This window comes from Xyrauchen texanus, chromosome 40 (assembly GCF_025860055.1).
Source record: "Xyrauchen texanus isolate HMW12.3.18 chromosome 40, RBS_HiC_50CHRs, whole genome shotgun sequence".
Taxonomy (NCBI): domain Eukaryota; kingdom Metazoa; phylum Chordata; class Actinopteri; order Cypriniformes; family Catostomidae; genus Xyrauchen; species Xyrauchen texanus.
The window spans coordinates 27,962,623-27,979,437 of NC_068315.1; the positions used below are offsets into that span (position 1 = coordinate 27,962,623).

At 37.2% G+C, this 16,815-nt stretch overlaps 1 protein-coding gene across 4 annotated transcripts in view; it reads left to right on the forward strand.

Moving 5' to 3' along the window:
* LOC127633305 (1-phosphatidylinositol 4,5-bisphosphate phosphodiesterase epsilon-1-like) overlaps positions 1-16,815 on the forward strand; it is a 160,336-nt gene that overhangs the window by 119,641 nt on the left and 23,880 nt on the right. For 3 of the 4 annotated variants that reach the window (XM_052112320.1, XM_052112323.1, XM_052112322.1), the window contains 14 exons: positions 4,384-5,053; positions 7,056-7,241; positions 7,318-7,435; positions 8,206-8,389; positions 8,722-8,844; positions 8,944-9,080; positions 9,581-9,819; positions 10,147-10,208; positions 11,112-11,277; positions 11,500-11,607; positions 12,209-12,325; positions 12,846-13,004; positions 15,792-15,924; positions 16,149-16,190. In XM_052112320.1, the coding sequence (XP_051968280.1) occupies positions 4,384-5,053; positions 7,056-7,241; positions 7,318-7,435; positions 8,206-8,389; positions 8,722-8,844; positions 8,944-9,080; positions 9,581-9,819; positions 10,147-10,208; positions 11,112-11,277; positions 11,500-11,607; positions 12,209-12,325; positions 12,846-13,004; positions 15,792-15,924; positions 16,149-16,190 (2,444 nt within the window). The remainder of the gene's footprint in view (positions 1-4,383; positions 5,054-7,055; positions 7,242-7,317; positions 7,436-8,205; positions 8,390-8,721; positions 8,845-8,943; positions 9,081-9,580; positions 9,820-10,146; positions 10,209-11,111; positions 11,278-11,499; positions 11,608-12,208; positions 12,326-12,845; positions 13,005-15,791; positions 15,925-16,148; positions 16,191-16,815) is intronic. The other variant, XM_052112321.1, reaches the window with a different exon arrangement.

Here is a 16,815-nt window from a genome sequence, read left to right on the forward strand (position 1 = left end):
CAAACAGAGTCCAAAATTAACAATGTGCTACACTTTCCAGTAACGAGAAAATTGACAGCTATAAATATTTCTTACCAGCTATGAAACTGTATTTTGCATAGTTTATACCAAAAGATTTTTCTTTGTCCCTTTTTTCATTTTATATTTGCGGTTAACAGCTCATGTCGTGCGAAATGTGAAAACTGACCCTGTCACAAAAACTTTTTGACTTGTTTTGGTCTAGACTTAATGAAATAGTTCCCCACGAAATGAAAACTTTGTCATCATTTACCCTTGTGTTGTTCCAAATGCCTATGAGTCTATTTCTTCTGTGAAACACAAAAGGAAAAATGATGACCGCGATTACTTAACAGGAGGTCGCTGAATCTCTGCTACTTATGTATCCAACCATATCAGATGGCAGATCGATGTCTGCACTCTTGATGGTAATTTGCATAAACGTTGTTTCATCACCAACAATCAATTCCACTTATGTCAATGGAAATCAGCAGCTCTTATTAACAATTAATAACTTAAGATCGTTTTGTGACTTTAATGTACTGTCAGTGCAAACGCTCCTTATGTCAATGCATGAGTCGTGACTCATAAGTCACTGATCTTTTCTAAGAGCACCTTCAGTAGAGTATTTATATGTCTTTGATTTTAATAATTCATGTCATGTAGGGCTGCAACGGTATGAGATTTTCACGTTACAATAACTGTCTCAGAAAATATCACGGTTTGGGGGCAAGTTGGCGAGTCTGACATGCAGTCGAGGAGGAAAGGAGATGCCCCGCAGGTTCTCCGTCCGGTTGTATTTTTATTTCTCAATACCGTAGATAAGCAAATGTACTTGGTATGATAACCATAAAATTTCATACCGTGAAACCGGTATAAAGCTGCAACCCTAATGTCATGTACACTGGTGGCCAAAAGTTTGGAATAATTTGCAAATAAATTTGGATTTTGCTGTTGCGGAAGGAAATTGGTACTTTAATTCACCAAAAAGTGCCATTCAACTGATCACAAAGTATAATCGGGACATTACTGATGTAAAAAGCAGCACCATCACTATTTGAAAAAAGAAATTTTTTATCAAATCTAGACAGATCCCATTACCAGCAGCCATCACTCCAACACCGTATACTTGAGTAATCATGCTAAATTGCTAATTTAGTACTAGAAAATCACTTGCCATTATATCAAACACAGCTGAAAGCTATTTGGTTCATTAAATGAAACTTAACATAGTCTTTGTGTTTGTTTTGATTTGCCACAGTATGCAATATACTGGCATGTCTTCAGGTCAATATTAGGTCGAAAATGGCAAAAAAGAAATGTCTTCCTCTAGAAACTCATCAGTCAATCATTGTTTTCAGGAATAAAGGCTATACAATGCTTAAAATTGCCCAAAAAATTTACTGTCTCTAACAAGCATAGAAAGAGATGTGGAAGGCTAGATGAACAACTAAACAAGAGGATCAGTACACCAGAGTCTCTAGTTTGAGAAATAGATGCCTCACATGTCCTCAGCTGACAGCTTCATTGAATTCTACCCGCTCAACACAAGTTTCATGTGCAACAGTAAAGAGAAGACTCAGGGGTGCAGGCCTTATGGGAAGAATTGCAAAGGAAAAGCCACTTTTGAAACAGAAAAACAAAAAGGAAAGGTTAGAATGGGCAAAGAAACAGACATTGGACAACAGATAATTGGAAAAGAGTGTTATGGATCTTAAACCCATTGAGCTTTTTTGGGATCAGCTAGACTGTAAGGTGTAAGTGTGGGGTGAAATGTCACATGAGTATCTGGACAAACTGACAGATAGAATGCCAAGAATCTCCAAAGCTGTCATTGCTGCACATGGAGGATTCTTTTGATGAGAACTCTGAAATAGTTTAAGAAGTTCTGAACCTTTTTTTTTTATTATTATATTAGTAATTTTTCATGTTATTAATGTCCTGACTATACATTGTGATCAGTTGAATACCACTTTGCTGAATAAAAGTACCGATTTCTTTTCCAAACTTTTGACCGCTAGTGTACATAAAATAAAAGTAACAGTTTAAAAAACAACAAGGGTCAGACTTTAGTTTTTGTGATTTGAATAATGCATTATGCTGAATTTCCTGAAGAAGTTACTGCTCAAATGGCTAGTGAAGTACATTTTATTTACTCGCCAATTTGTACTGCTCTTGGCACTTGGCAGGCGTTAATTTTGTACCCTGTTTGCAAGAATATGATGTCTGTTTGAAATGTATGATATACATGATATTCACCCATCTGCTGAATCATTCACAGTATGTTACCATACCATTAAAAGGCTCTGTGTGTTTAGGTTTGGGTTATTTCATTACCCCTTACCTGTGCTCATCAGTGTTTTAATCTTTTGGCCCAATGGTCTGGAACAGAGTACAGTGCATTGCTGTAGGTAATTCACTAAGGTGTTTAAATTTTATTTGGAATTAAACTCATTCTGTACTTGAACAATTGTTCTGCAAACCAAAGCAGAGGTCTCTATGGAACTCTTTCTTTTCCCCTCAACTGTTTGTGACATTTTTGACATTGATTATCTAATGAAAAATGTTAAGAAATATACTTTCCTTGTTCTCTATATGGAACTTGAATGGGTCTCTTCAGCTCTTATCTTCCACTCCTACAAGCCATTATGTTTGAAGGTTATGGCTAGGTTGTTTTAAAGTTCTAACCAAACCATGAACAACTCAGTAGACAAGCACTTAATGTCACAGATTACTACCTATCCTCCTCTCATGACAGCCTTGAGATCATTTTAAAAAGAAAGTGATAGAACTAAGTGCTCAGGGTTCCATCTGAACCTTCAAACATCTCACAGGAGATTGCAAAACCTGTCATTTAAAGGGATTGTTTACTTTACAGAGCAAAGTACAAGTCATTATTCTTAGAAAATCGGACCTTGAAAGTCATGTTTGCTCTCCATTTACTTTGATTGTATGGAAAGACAAGCTTGGACTGTGTGCTACAATTAACAGTGTATGTGTTCCATAAAGAAATTCATAAGGGTTTTGAAAGGTTGATTAAGGTTGATAATTAAAATTTTTAGGTGAACTATACCTTTAAGTGAAATGTTTCTCAGTGGAACACATTTCAGAATTTTTTTATGCATTTTAAGCCATGTACAAAGCAGCATAATGGTTCCTAGGCTTCCTTGGAAGACAGAAAGCAGTGGGTTTTTACCTCTGGTTGAACTCAGTGCTGAAGCTAGTTTGTCATGTGGAGGAAGGCACTCATATTGGTTGTTAAAACTGTGTCAGGAAAGTTCTCTGGAGAGTATCATTGCCAATGTTTTAGACTCTGTCCCTAGTGTTTTAATCTGTTGAGAGACAATCTGCATCTTGAAAGGTCTGGCTATGATATATCCCTGTATTTATCTTTACATTTCTCCATAGCCTCTTGGAAATTGTCTTGTGTGTTAAACTTTGTACCATTATATATCAAAGCATGCTTTGTATGGGCAAAGATGAAAATTCACTCATCATATCACTTATGTAAAGTCAGACAACTGCCATCTCTTTCTCTCTTCCATATTCAGACCAAGACACAGTCAAATGACAGACCCCAAAGATCCAGACAATCCTAACCAAGACTAGACCCCTCGAAGGCCATATTGAGGCCAAGACATAATTAAACAGTCCCCACAAATTCCAGGACATATACAAATAGCAGACACCCGTTAAAATCCAAACTAATATTAGATCCCTCAAAGCCCATATTCAGACCAAGACACAGTAAAATAACAGACCCCAAAGACCCAGACCAATAGCATGCCCCTCAAGACCCAAACCAAGACTAGATCCCTCAAATCCCATATCCAGATTAAGACACAGTCAAACAGACCCCCAAATTCCTAGATCCAGGCAAACAGCAGACCCACTAAGTCTCAGACCAAAACTAGATTCCTTTAGGCCCATATCAAGACCAGAAGACATTTATATAACAGCCTCCCAAAAAAACAGACCAAAAGCAGATTTCCTTATACTCAGACCAAGGCTAGATCCCTGGAGGCCCATATCCAGACCAAGACAGTCAAATAATAGACCCCCTTTAGACCCATGTCAAGACTAGACACCTCAAGGCCCAGATCCAGATCAAGACCTAACCCACAAGCTAAAGATGCTAACTCTGCCATAGTCCAAAATTTAAGGCCATTTATCTCCTATCATTGAAAGGTATTACATAAAGGCACCTAAATATGAGTAGTATCTGTAGATATAGAACTTTAATAATGTACGTTCTGTCAACCTGTTTTGTGAAATGAGTATGTTGTTGTGACATCCAAGACACTGAACAGTTCTGTTTGTTGAATCACTCATTCTTTTATCCATGCTTCACCTCTTGGCACTGTGTGCTTCATGTCACTTCTGTAGGTTTTCAGTAGGGGACCTTTCAGATTCAGAAGTGGACCCACTTGAGCTAGCAAAAGACGTTGACCTCCAGACCACAGAAGAGGTGCATGGACCCTTCAGTCATGGTACAGAGCTCCTCCCCTGGTACGTGCTCTCATTGCAGCCAGATATCCACCAGTTCCTGCTTCAGGGAGCAACCATAATCCACTACGACCCCGAAACCCATATCACCGCCCGCTGCCTCCTCCGTCTACAACCCGACAACTGTTTCCTTACCTGGTCCAAGCCCCACAGCACCTGCATCCTGGGTGGAAGAGCTAGAGGCTTCATTGGACACCCACCATCCCCAGACCACTTACCATTAGGCCATCCTGTGCACTGTGGACTATCTGATGGGTTCCTGGACCTTAATGTGGTGAAGGCTGTGTTTATGGGTCACCCTGGAGTGGACATTAACTTTGTGTGTCTACAGCACAAACTTTGTAACATGAACCTTAGTGAAAATGGTGTCACGCTGCTTTATGGACTTCACACTACAGACAATAGACTGATACACTTTGTGGCCCCAAAGCACACGGCCCGTATGCTGCATGAGGGGATCCAGGAGCTGCTCAACTCCATCAGGAAGATCAGAAAGTTTCCTGACCAGAGGCTGCAGTGGCTGCGGAGGCAGTATGTTAGCCTGTACCAGGTACTTTTACATTTATTCATCTAGGGCTGAAACGATTAATCGACGTTATCAATAAGGTCAACAATAAAAAATTGTTGACAAAAATTTCCGTTGTCGAATAGTTGTTCGATCTCATTTAATGTAACTCTAATGATGATGCAAGAGAGCAGCTCAGCAGCTCACGCGTGACTGAGGAGAGGAAGAAATCACATGTCCAGATGCACTCTAACTTTCCAAACAGCTTCAGGTGATGTAGATCACAAAATATAATGGAATTATAATGGAAAAATGCAAAATAAGGAAATACAGAACCACTGTCATCTTGAAATATAGCAGAGCTGGATCTGGCGTTCTGCAAGCAAAATCTGCATCTGCATTATATCTTTAATGCATCCTTTATTAAAGTTCAAATAATAAGGAAGTGCATCATAAACAAACTACAAAAATGTAATTTCTCTGTGCTGTCAGCGCCACATCTATGAGTCGCGTGAAGGGGGATAGATTGAAACAGCACCCGACTGAGGTACCCTCTGGTGCAGGAACCCACGTCCGTCGTGCGCGTTTGCAGTAGCTTGATTAATAACGTGATGGATTGTGACGTATTGAATCATAATATACTGTAGCCTGTGTGTCACGTGTGTATCTTATTGTAAAGTAAACCGGCAATATGCAGCTTAATTAAGAAGATAGAGTTTGTTTTTGTGAGTTAAAGATCGATCGAAGTGAAATAAAATGTTAGCGAGTGTAGTCTAAGCCCATTATACACTGCAACAAAGTTTTTGATCAGTCTTTTTTACTTGTTTTCCAATATAAATATCTAAAACTAATTTAAAACAACATATATTTACATTAGTAGCTTTACTGCAGAAAAAAAATTGTTATTGGAGAATGTTGAAAACAATATTTAATATTTTAAAATATCTAAAAACCACCTACTTAAAACAAGATACATTTACCTGAGAAGCAACATATATGATATTTAGACTTGCTTTTAGAGAATATATGGAAAACATGACAAAAACTCTTGATTACAATAGGATTTTTTTGCAGTGAATTTCTTTACTGAATTAAACTTTTTTGTATTTTGTATTTTTTAAAGTTTTTTTTTCCTTGGAACTCAATGAATGTCATTTAGAGATATTTTTAAAAGATGATTTTGTCCTCTTTATTGTTAGTAAGCACGTTTAATACAACCTTTTAAGTCGGGACACAAGCTGAATAGTCGGTTAAGATCTAATGATTAATCATTGCAATAATCAACCGAATAGTCGTTCTAATAATCATTAGATTAGTCGATTATCAAAATAATCGTTAGTTGCAGCCCTATATTCATCTAGCAGATGTTGTAATCCAAAGTGACAAATGACAATAATACAATCAGATGTCTTTAATCCAAGGGAGAACATAATACAGTTAGCACTACCATACAAAATTTCTATTAAGTACAAGAATAGTACGTTACTAGAGCAGAAGTGTAAGGGGTCAATTAGACCAAACGCGTTTGTGTGTAAAATTTTAAATAAAACCGCTGTAGCACAATGAAGATCAGAATGCAGGTGTCCCGTGGCCAATTTTTAAATGTTGTTTCTTCTAACCTGGTTCTTTTAACCTGACACAGAATCTTAAAAAACATGGCTCTCCTATGCAAGAAGCTGAAAAAACAGCAATATATGGCTCAATGGTCAAAGACGTCCATCTAGCATATTATGTATAAACCACCTGAGGCAGGTTTATAAGCAGGAGGATAGTCTAGTATACATGTTGTGTTTTCCTCGGTGTGACCTTGAAATAATTTTTTTATATTAGAAGTTCACATTTGTGGACTTCCACATGTTTGATGTTTCCACAACACCAAACACTTTCCAATTATGACTAAGATAACTCTGAAATACTGTATTTCCCCTTTAGTATAAACTCAGCTAACTTAAGGCCATCTAAGGAGCAACTTCCTTTACTCTTTTCGTTGTTGTCCAATTTTATTATCCGTTTCACTTGTATTGCTGTAAAACTCTCCCTTTTCTAGGAAGATGCAAAATTTGAAGGCCCAACACTGGCCCAGGCTATCGAACTGTTTGGCGGGAGACGCTGGAATATGGGCGCTAGCGGCCCTGGATCTGCCAGCAAGAGCGCAGAGAAGAACTCAACCCAGAAAAACAGCCCACTGGGTATCAACTCCAATGCCAAAAAAAAGAAGAAAGCCTTAGTCAGGGTAAGAAGATGAAGACCATGACCCAGCTCAAGCCGTTCTGGTTCGGACTGTCACTGACTATTTTGTCTGTTCACAGGGGGACAGTGGAGAAGGAACGGATGATGAGATGATCTCACGTAAAACCAGAAGCTGTAAGGAGATTATAGGGAGGAGAGAGTCCGATCCATTAGAAAGTGTTGAGCACGAAGAGGCTGGTGAGAATTATTGGACATTGTATTGAGATCTAATTGGACCTTCATTTTAGACTTGATTGAGAGCAACAGTGACTCCCACTTTTGTTGTGGACTTGGTTCTGCAAGTATTTTTCACATTAGTTTCTTTCTAAGTTCTTCAATAAAGAGTTCTAAGCCATGAACAAAACCAACAAGCAGCATGATTACAAAACATTTCAAACTTTGATATGTAGTAAAATATATATGAAAAAGATGACTCTGTGTACTTAATGTTTATGTAATTCCATGATTATGCCATTCAGAATTATTCATGGGAGTGGGAGGTCACTTTTGAGCTCTTTTACCGCAATTTCAATTTCCAAAATATCTATATTAAGGATTAGTGGTAGTGTAGTTCTTCACCAGGGATTCAGCTATTAAACACACTTTTTTTTATTTTAAATAAAGTTGAAATCACACTGCCTTGTTGTTACTACAGAATACTATCGCTTAAGAATCTCGAAGCTCTTGGTAAGTCTATTTTGAAAGGGTTATACATTATGCCTAAAAATAAATGTCTCTATAGAGAAAATGAATGGCTTATTAATTCTGAAACCCCATTGGTGCGCTCCAAATTAGAAGTATGTTCAGGCTGTTCAACACTTCTTCATCTATACACTAAAGTTATTGTAATCCACCACTCTTGACTCAAGTTAAATTTTGTGATACAAATGTTTTAAGAGATTATGGATACATTCAGTGTATAATATATGTGGCATTCATTTATGTGGCATTTTTGAATGTTTCTGTAGAGGACTGCAGTCCCTTTGGCCTTCCTGGACCTTTTTCCTTATCCAACAGCAAAGGCCAGTCTCCTGGAACCTCCTTGTCCTCCTCTTCCTCATCTTCCTCTGGCTTCTTTAACACAAACACCTCCACCCCAACACACCCACATTCCTCCCCTGTTCTCTCTGGTAGTGCTAAAAGTCAGCCAGGGTAAGGCTACTCCCTAAGAAATACAGTTCTGTGCATACCCAGACACAATCTATTTGATGTGTTTGATTAATTTAACATTTTTTGATCCTGTTCTTTTAAAGATGTTTGTTACAGGTTTATAAACCTAAAATATGCTTGAAGTCAACATGAAGTGTTCAGGAAACCTGTTGGAAAACAGTTGTTATTTTTGCTGTTCTATTTGGTAATGCTAGTGGCACAGAAAAAACTCACTTCAGCTTTAAATTCAACAATATTCTCTTAATATATCTACTTTAATGCATCAAGTGGTAAAAGCAGTGTTTGCTCTGTATCTGACTGTTTGGTGGTCTCAGGGCCTGGAGCAGTCGGAGCTGGCACGGTCGGGGGAAAGGCTTGTTCAGGGGCTTCCAAGATCTCATGGTATCTGACAGCATCATGAGCTTTGTCGAATTTGTGGAGCTTTTTAAGTCTTTTAGGTAGAACACACCTCTCCTTCAAACAAAATTCACATCTTTATCTGATATTTGAATTTGGATGATTGTTAAAAGTGTCCCACTTGTCTTCTGTGTTTCTAGCATTCGGAGTCGAAAGGATCTAAAGGAGTTGTTTGACACCTATGCAGTGCAGTGCAGTCGCTCGGGTCCTGACTCTGTCCCTCTGTACACAACACTTAGGATCGACGACAAACTTACTGCACTGCAACCGGATCTAGGTGTGCATTGTTTTTTAAATAGAGGGAAAAATTGTATCTTTTTGTTGTTATTGTAAGCAATTGTCCTAGGGCTTGGAGGTATGGCGGGATGTACAGTGTGATGTTAGAAATGTGACAGCGGGTAGAGATTCTGCAATACTTATTATGCCATGGTATATCCACGATTTAAAAAATCTGAGCTGAAAACACCAAGCTGAAATAAAGCTCACTTACAAACTGTGTCATTGAATTAAATAAGAGCAATATACCACTGACACATTGTTACACTTTGCTCATGACCAGTGTTAACTGTAGGTTGCCAGGAAGCATGCATATTGGAGCATATAAATAGATCTCAACCGCTATTCTGTCACAGATGTGCGCATATCAACTGTTTTACAACGAGTTCAAATGTAGTTAATTTAACCATATTTATAATGAATTTCCATTTTGAGTCTGATGTTTTGGTCATACCACCCATCCTAAGTGGCAAAAAGTTCAAGAAGCTGATCTCTCCACAGATCTACTGACTCGCAATGGCTCTGACCTGGGCCTTTTCATCCACACACGTCAGCAAATGTCTGACAACCAGAAGCAGATTTCAGACGCCATCGCTGCTGCTAGCATCGTGACCAATGGCACTGGAGTGGAGAACTCTTCACTGGGTGTGCTGGGACTGGCCATCTCCCAGCTCAATGACTTCCTGGTCAACTGTCAAGGAGAACATCTGACCTATGATGAGATCCTCAGCATCATACAGGTGAGTGGAATTTCCATTTGTCAGTCTGTCCTTTAAATTAATAAACTTTTTAAGCTGTATTGAACATTGTTAAGCCAACATTCAAAGTTTGTCTTCACAAACTTTCTTTCTTTTTTAAGAAATATTTTTGTCTGAAGAAAATTGCTTTAATCTGTCAAGCTGCTGACAATGATCATTAACCATTAGCAACATGGACAATTGATTGTCCCTCTTTTATGAATAAGAGTTCTTGATTGACAGTTCAATATTAGTATCTCACCAGCTCATTAATCACTATGAGTCATCTTATGATATGCATGCCAATTTAATAATATTTAATTTCTCTAGAAATTTGAGCCCTCCTCAAACATGCGCCAGATGGGTTGGATGTCCTTTGAAGGATTTGCCAGGTATGGTTTTATTAAAACAAACGTGAAAAAATTATGTGGACCAGCAATTTTTCAATCACTACTTTGGACGATTCTCTTATCAGCACTTTGGATAATCTGCAATATTGATTTAATCTCTGCTGCATCACCAATGAAAGATGTGTTAAACATAAAAAATATTGTAAAAACGTACTTTCATTTTATGGTAATGTATATCTTTGTTTATTTTATTTTAAATAAACCTTTTATTTAATTATATTCCACTGCCACTATTACGGTGTATTTGACATTAGTAAATGGGTTTTGTTCTGGCTGTTTTAGTTTAAATTCCCCTTGTTGGCTGGGTTGAGATCGGTCCTAGGATATGTAAATATTGGGGTTATACAGTGGTCCCAAAAATAATCTGGGCTCATTCTGACACTTACATCATACTTACAAATGTATTAATTCCATTGCATTAAATAAAAATAAAATGTCAAACCAAGCGATCTGTTAACACATGATTTTCGAGCTTTTCTCAAAACGTAACTTTTTAAAGCAATTTTTGCATGGCTTTTAATGAACATGTTCTATTTTTAATGGATGTATAAAGTCAGTGCCCCTCAATTTAGCACAGATGTCCATGCAGAGTAACCATAGGTGTAGTTTATAACTACAGACATGTTCCACTAACATTTGATAACCAGAATGTATCCATACCTGTATATTTTCCTGGGTTTGCTTTGATATTTTTACTATAAAATTCAAAGACATTAAGACGTTTTCAAGTGCCACTTAAGTGTCCAAATACTTTTTGGAGTCACTGTATGCTTTCTGCTCTTGATTTGGAGTTGGGAGAGTTGTGCATCTCTCTTTGTTATTGTAACCCCTTTAACACAAAATAAAAACTGAATGACAAAAAAGTGAAAGCTCTGTCTCTTAAAGGTTTCTAATGGACAAGGACAACTTTGCGTCTCAAAATGAGGAGTCTCAAGTGAACCTGGATGATCTCCAACATCCGCTGTCGTACTATTACATCGAGTCCTCTCATAACACATATCTCACAGGCCATCAGCTGAAGGGAGAGTCATCAGTGGAGCTCTACAGCCAGGTACATCCTTAAATCGCCTTCTCTGTTTATCCTGAACGTGATCCAAGCCCAAATGGCTTTGGAAAACGACTCTCAATGCACTCCATAAATATACTTAATGATCGCTGTTTCACATGCCATACCATAGCGGTCACGTACAGGCGAATTTAGCTGAAAGCATGGTACATTTATGATATCAACTAATTCTTAAGTTTGTATTTTGATTTATGGTCTCTCTCGCAGGTTTTGTTGCAGGGCTGCAGAAGTGTTGAGTTGGACTGCTGGGACGGAGACGATGGCATGCCCGTTATTTACCACGGACACACTCTCACAACTAAGATACCCTTCAAGGTCCGCTGAGAAATCAACAATTGATTGGAAGGGATAGTTCACCCAAAAATGAAAATTCTGTCATTATTTACTCTCATGTCATTCCAGACCCAAATGGCTTAATTTCTCTGTGGAACACTAAAGGGGAATTTTAAAAATTTTCCAAACTATGACAGTTTAAAATATAAAATACCATAAAACTAGTCAATACCTCTCATGAACTATATTCCAAGTCATCTGAAGTCTCACGCTAGCTTTGTGTTTGGAACAAACTGAAATGTAAGTTGTTATTCGCTCTCAAATATCAAACATCATTGGTGTTTTGTGACCATGCATCATGTCAAACCTTGGACAAAGGTGCCGTACTTGATTTGAGATTTTTGTTTTGGAGCTTGACAAACTCTACATTTGATTGATTACAGGGAGTTTTTATTAAATTATTTAAATTATTACAAATTTCTCCGTTTGTATTCCACAGAAAATATAACAGAATACAGGTTTGGAATGGCATTGAGATGAATAATTAAAATTGGGAAAACTGGTTCTTTAAGCTTGAATAGCAGGATTTCTTGTTTATTTTATCAGTTTTCTTGATTTACTGAAATGCTCTTCTGGCCTGTAGGATGTTGTGGAGGCCATCAACCGCACAGCGTTTGTGAACTCAGAGATGCCTGTGATTCTGTCCATTGAAAACCACTGCTCTTTACCACAGCAACGCAAAATGGCTGAGATTTTTAAGGTACTGTTTTTACCTCTACACCAGATCTTCTCAACTAGTGGGTTATGACCCAAAAATGTGGCACAGGTCTGTTCTGATTGGGTGGTGGACAGCAGGCAAAAAACAATGTTGAATAATAATGTTGGAAAATAATATATATATATATTTTTGGTGCCGAAATCAAACATAAATAACATTCTAAATGGACCTCACTTTGAAAAAAGTATGATATGACCCATTTAAATAATACATTTCTATGAGCATATCACAAAGTGAATTGTTGATGTCTGAACCATGTATCCAATCAAACACTATGATAGTTTGGTGCAAGTTTATCAGGCTAACATGGACAGGTTGCATGACATTCTCAAAGATGGTAATATTAATGCATTTTTGATTTGACAAAGGTTAAACATTTGTACAATAATAATAATCTGGAGACAGCGTTTTATATCTCATGATTCCGTTTAATGTTCTCAACCTGCTCGGATGACGAGTCCATTCCCTGTGGAAAGTAAACCTTGTTTATTTTGCTCGTTAGACGGTGTTTGGAGAGAAGCTGGTGACCAAGTTCCTGTTTGAGAGTGATTTTGCGGATGAGCCTCTTCTCCCTTCTCCCCTGCAGCTCAGAAGGAAGATCCTCCTTAAAAATAAGAAGCTGAAAGCTCACCAGGCTCCAGTGGACATACTCAAACAAAAGGTACATGAGGGGAAAAAACTTTAGCAAAATAGAACAGTTTTTGTACAAAATAGTGGAAATTGTAAATAATAGGTAAAACCTTTTTAATCAAATGGTCTGTGATGTTGCTTAACCTTCAGAAAATATTGTTGATTGTCAAGCTTGGGAGGTCATACTAAATATTTTCTGAGCTGTTTTTTTTTTCTCTTTTCTTTATTTTCTTTGAGCTTTGCAATTTGTGCAAGTCTAAAAACTGTTTTATGTCCTGATTTATGTGATTTTGTTATTTTTTAACAATAAATTATATGAATTGTAATACCAAATATTGGTTTATAGTTATTGTTAAACTTATATTTCTCGTATATTAAAGATCAAAGATCATTTTTAAAAAGATTTAATGAAATGTATAAAAAAAACAAGGTGGAATACTCATGCTCACAAATTTTTTTTAAATTGAGAAAATAGTGTGAGATTATTTACCTGTTTTCCACCATGCTCTAAAAAGGGTCAAAAAGATAATACTCAGAATTTTGAGGAATGTTACATTTTAGTAACCATAGGAAAATGATGCGGTTACAGTGTTGGATGGAAAATGTTGGAGGTGTAATGTTTTGGTAATTTAAATTAGGTAATAATTTTTTTTTAATACAATAAATTCAATTATATATGATGTCAAAATGATGGAACCTATTGAATGATTTTAATTGTTGGAAACTGTCAACGTTGAAGACTTCTGAGTTGCTACAGGCTAAAAATATATTTTTTTAGGGGGTAATATACTAAATACTAAACATTTTTTAAAAATGTTTATAATTCTTGTTGCACTTCAATCTGTTTTGTATACTATTCTGATGATAGTGAGACTTTGTAGTATGGCACTTTTCATACCACTGTCTCCTTAAGATGATTTGCTTATGTTTTCCTCTTTTGTAAGTCGCTTTGGATAAAAGCCTCTGCCAAATGAATAAATGTAAAATGTAAATGTAATATACTGTAGACTTTTGATGTGTTTAAAACTAGCTAGTTTACATGCTAGGTTAATTGTTAGATATTAGTTTATGTAACAATGGTTCTCAAAAAAATATTTTGAGAACAAATGTTAGGGTTAGGGTTGTGGCTCTAATGCTTAAAGTCATGGGACGCAAAGATATGAAAAAGTAGGGCTGTTAATTGATAAAAATGTTTAATCGATTTAAGTATTTAATAAGTATTAAAATTGTAATAATTATATATATATTAGGGCTGTCGATTTAATGCCTTAATTCAGTGCAATTAATTTGATAAAAAATAACGCGTTAGAAATTTACGCAATTAATCGCAATGCACCCGGACCATGAAAAGGAAGATTGTAGTACCACCTGTTTACTCCAGAGGGCAGTAAGTGAACCTTCAGCTGTATGGAAACGCGCAGTTTATACAGTGATCAAAACAACCCTTCAGTAGGCAGCACAACAGAACCATGCGTTACGTTCTTGCGTTCAGTGTTCTAAGTATTAAACTATATTTAACTTGACAAAGTGACCTAAACATTTTATGTTTATGATGTAATGCACACGAGACGCTATACAGGTGTACATTGACAGGGCCTTAAACAAGCCCTCATAATAAATCTCAAACTGATTGACAAATTCACTTGCGAAATGGATTGCTGTGAACTGTATGCCAATGTTTGGCTTATGTTCAGTAATATTGTAGCTAAAGCCACCAATGATATTTCCATATCATTGAACATAACCCTATTATTGGTCTATTTCTATCTGAGCTTTTATGAATTTACTCATGTGTCAGACAGATGCTTTTGTATTGTCTCTCTTTGGTTGCAATGCATTTTTACTTGTTAACAGTGTCTCTAGTCATTAGCGCTGTGTTTTTAGCACACTATGTAAAGTAAAACCTAGTTTGAATCTTTGAAAAAAATGTCATCTGTGAAAGGCTGTGCTGCCTGCTCTTGTTGGTTTGATGAAGCCTGTTGCCTGTACCACTGGAGTTGCGCTGACTTCCCCCTACTGCCATAGATTTGCAAAAACATCAGGGTGGTACATCAAGCTTAAATTGTTCAGATGGTAGGAACATTCCTTATTAAGGAGTTTACGTATGGGTCGGGCCATAATTAATTCCGTAAATTTTTTTAAACGTTACTTTTCAGATAATAAATCTTGAGTAGATTCATATTTGCGTTAATGTTCACTGCCCTAAAATATGTACTGTCTACTGTATTCATGGAATATGCCAACTGATCTCGAGACACTGTTTGGCTATTATCCTTCTACAAAATCTCCCCAAAACAAATCAAAGAAGGTAGAATTGGCAATGGATTAGTCTTTCTTTTTCTATCACCATAAAATCACTCCACATGGCTTATTCTGGTAAATAACTGTCCACTTACACAGGAAGGCTCTGTGCAAAGTGATCAACCACAGTTTAGTTTGTTATATTTACTGCAGGGAAATCAGAAATCAATGATACCACAATAAAATAGCAGCATGCCAAAGTAGTAGCAAATTCAAATAATAGCACAGCAGTCTCGACTAGAGGTTATACTGTGTTAAGACATGATTTTCCACCAAAGTGCTCATTCTAGCAGTTATTGCAACTTGCAAATAAACAAGTTGTGACTGCAGCACTTTAACTTAAGGTGGCTTTTTTTTTTTTTTTTACCAAAATCTGAATAGAAATAGATAAAAGGGGTGTAATAATCTAGTATAAGAGGCGATAAATTAAATATTGTACCAGAGCAACTTATGGTCAGTGATGCTTTGCATCCCTTGATTGTGATTCCTGAGTAAACACATTTCTATATTCTTCTAGGCACATCAGCTGGCACACATGCATGCCCAGGCCCACAATGGCTCAGTCAGTGGTGCTTCACTTGGAAACAACAATGATGATGAAGAAGAGGAGGAAGACGAGTACGACTATGATTATGAGTCACTGTCTGATGGTAAGCATACTTGACGTAACTGAACTGAAAATGTACTTTAAGGCTCTAACAGTATTCAGTAGAGCATTTAATGGAATTTTCTATTCTGTTCATTAACCCTCTCAATATCTTTTACTGTTCAAATCATACAAAGTGTCTCACAATGGCACCTTCACTCTGTAGAAAGCTGACCCTTCTCTACCCCACCCCGCTCTCTTATTTTTCTTCCCTTCCCCTTTTTTTAGCCGATGTCCTCAATGCTTCCATAGCCTCTTATGGCCAGGAAGGTAAACCTACAATATGTGTGTGTGTGTGTGTGTGTGTGTGTGTGTGGTCTTGCATCATTGCTCTGGCGCCGTTGCGCTACAAGTGTGGTTGTTTTTTTTTTTTTGGTGCTTGCGCTTGGAGGAAATCAAAGCCGTAATAATGGTGCTTGTGTGGATGCCAGTGGATGTTTCAACCCATAAGGTGTGTGCTGTCTGCTCTGTAATGAATAAATAAACATTTTAAGTATACAGATGAGTGATATTTTATATGGCAAAACAATCCAATCTTGCCCAACTGTGCCTTTTTGCTTCCACATTCTTGGTGTTTTAAAAATGCCTTGACCTTGCTCGTGGCACTGGCTCATCGGTGGGGGGGAAAACAAAGCCATCTGGTTTCTCAGGCCCTACGCTGCTCTCTGTTCAAAGAGACTTTGTTCTTTCCCATTCGGTTTTCCCCAGAGATTCAACTATGAGTTGACCAGTAAGGGGAATGCAAGGCATTCGCTCAACCTGCTTTCTTACTTAGACAGTTATCCTCAAAGGCGGTAAAATCAACTCAAACATGACGGCTTTAAATGTGCTTGCTAATTTAAATTTAGGATGAACTGTATTGCTGTCTTAGGATGCATTTACACTGCAAGGTTTA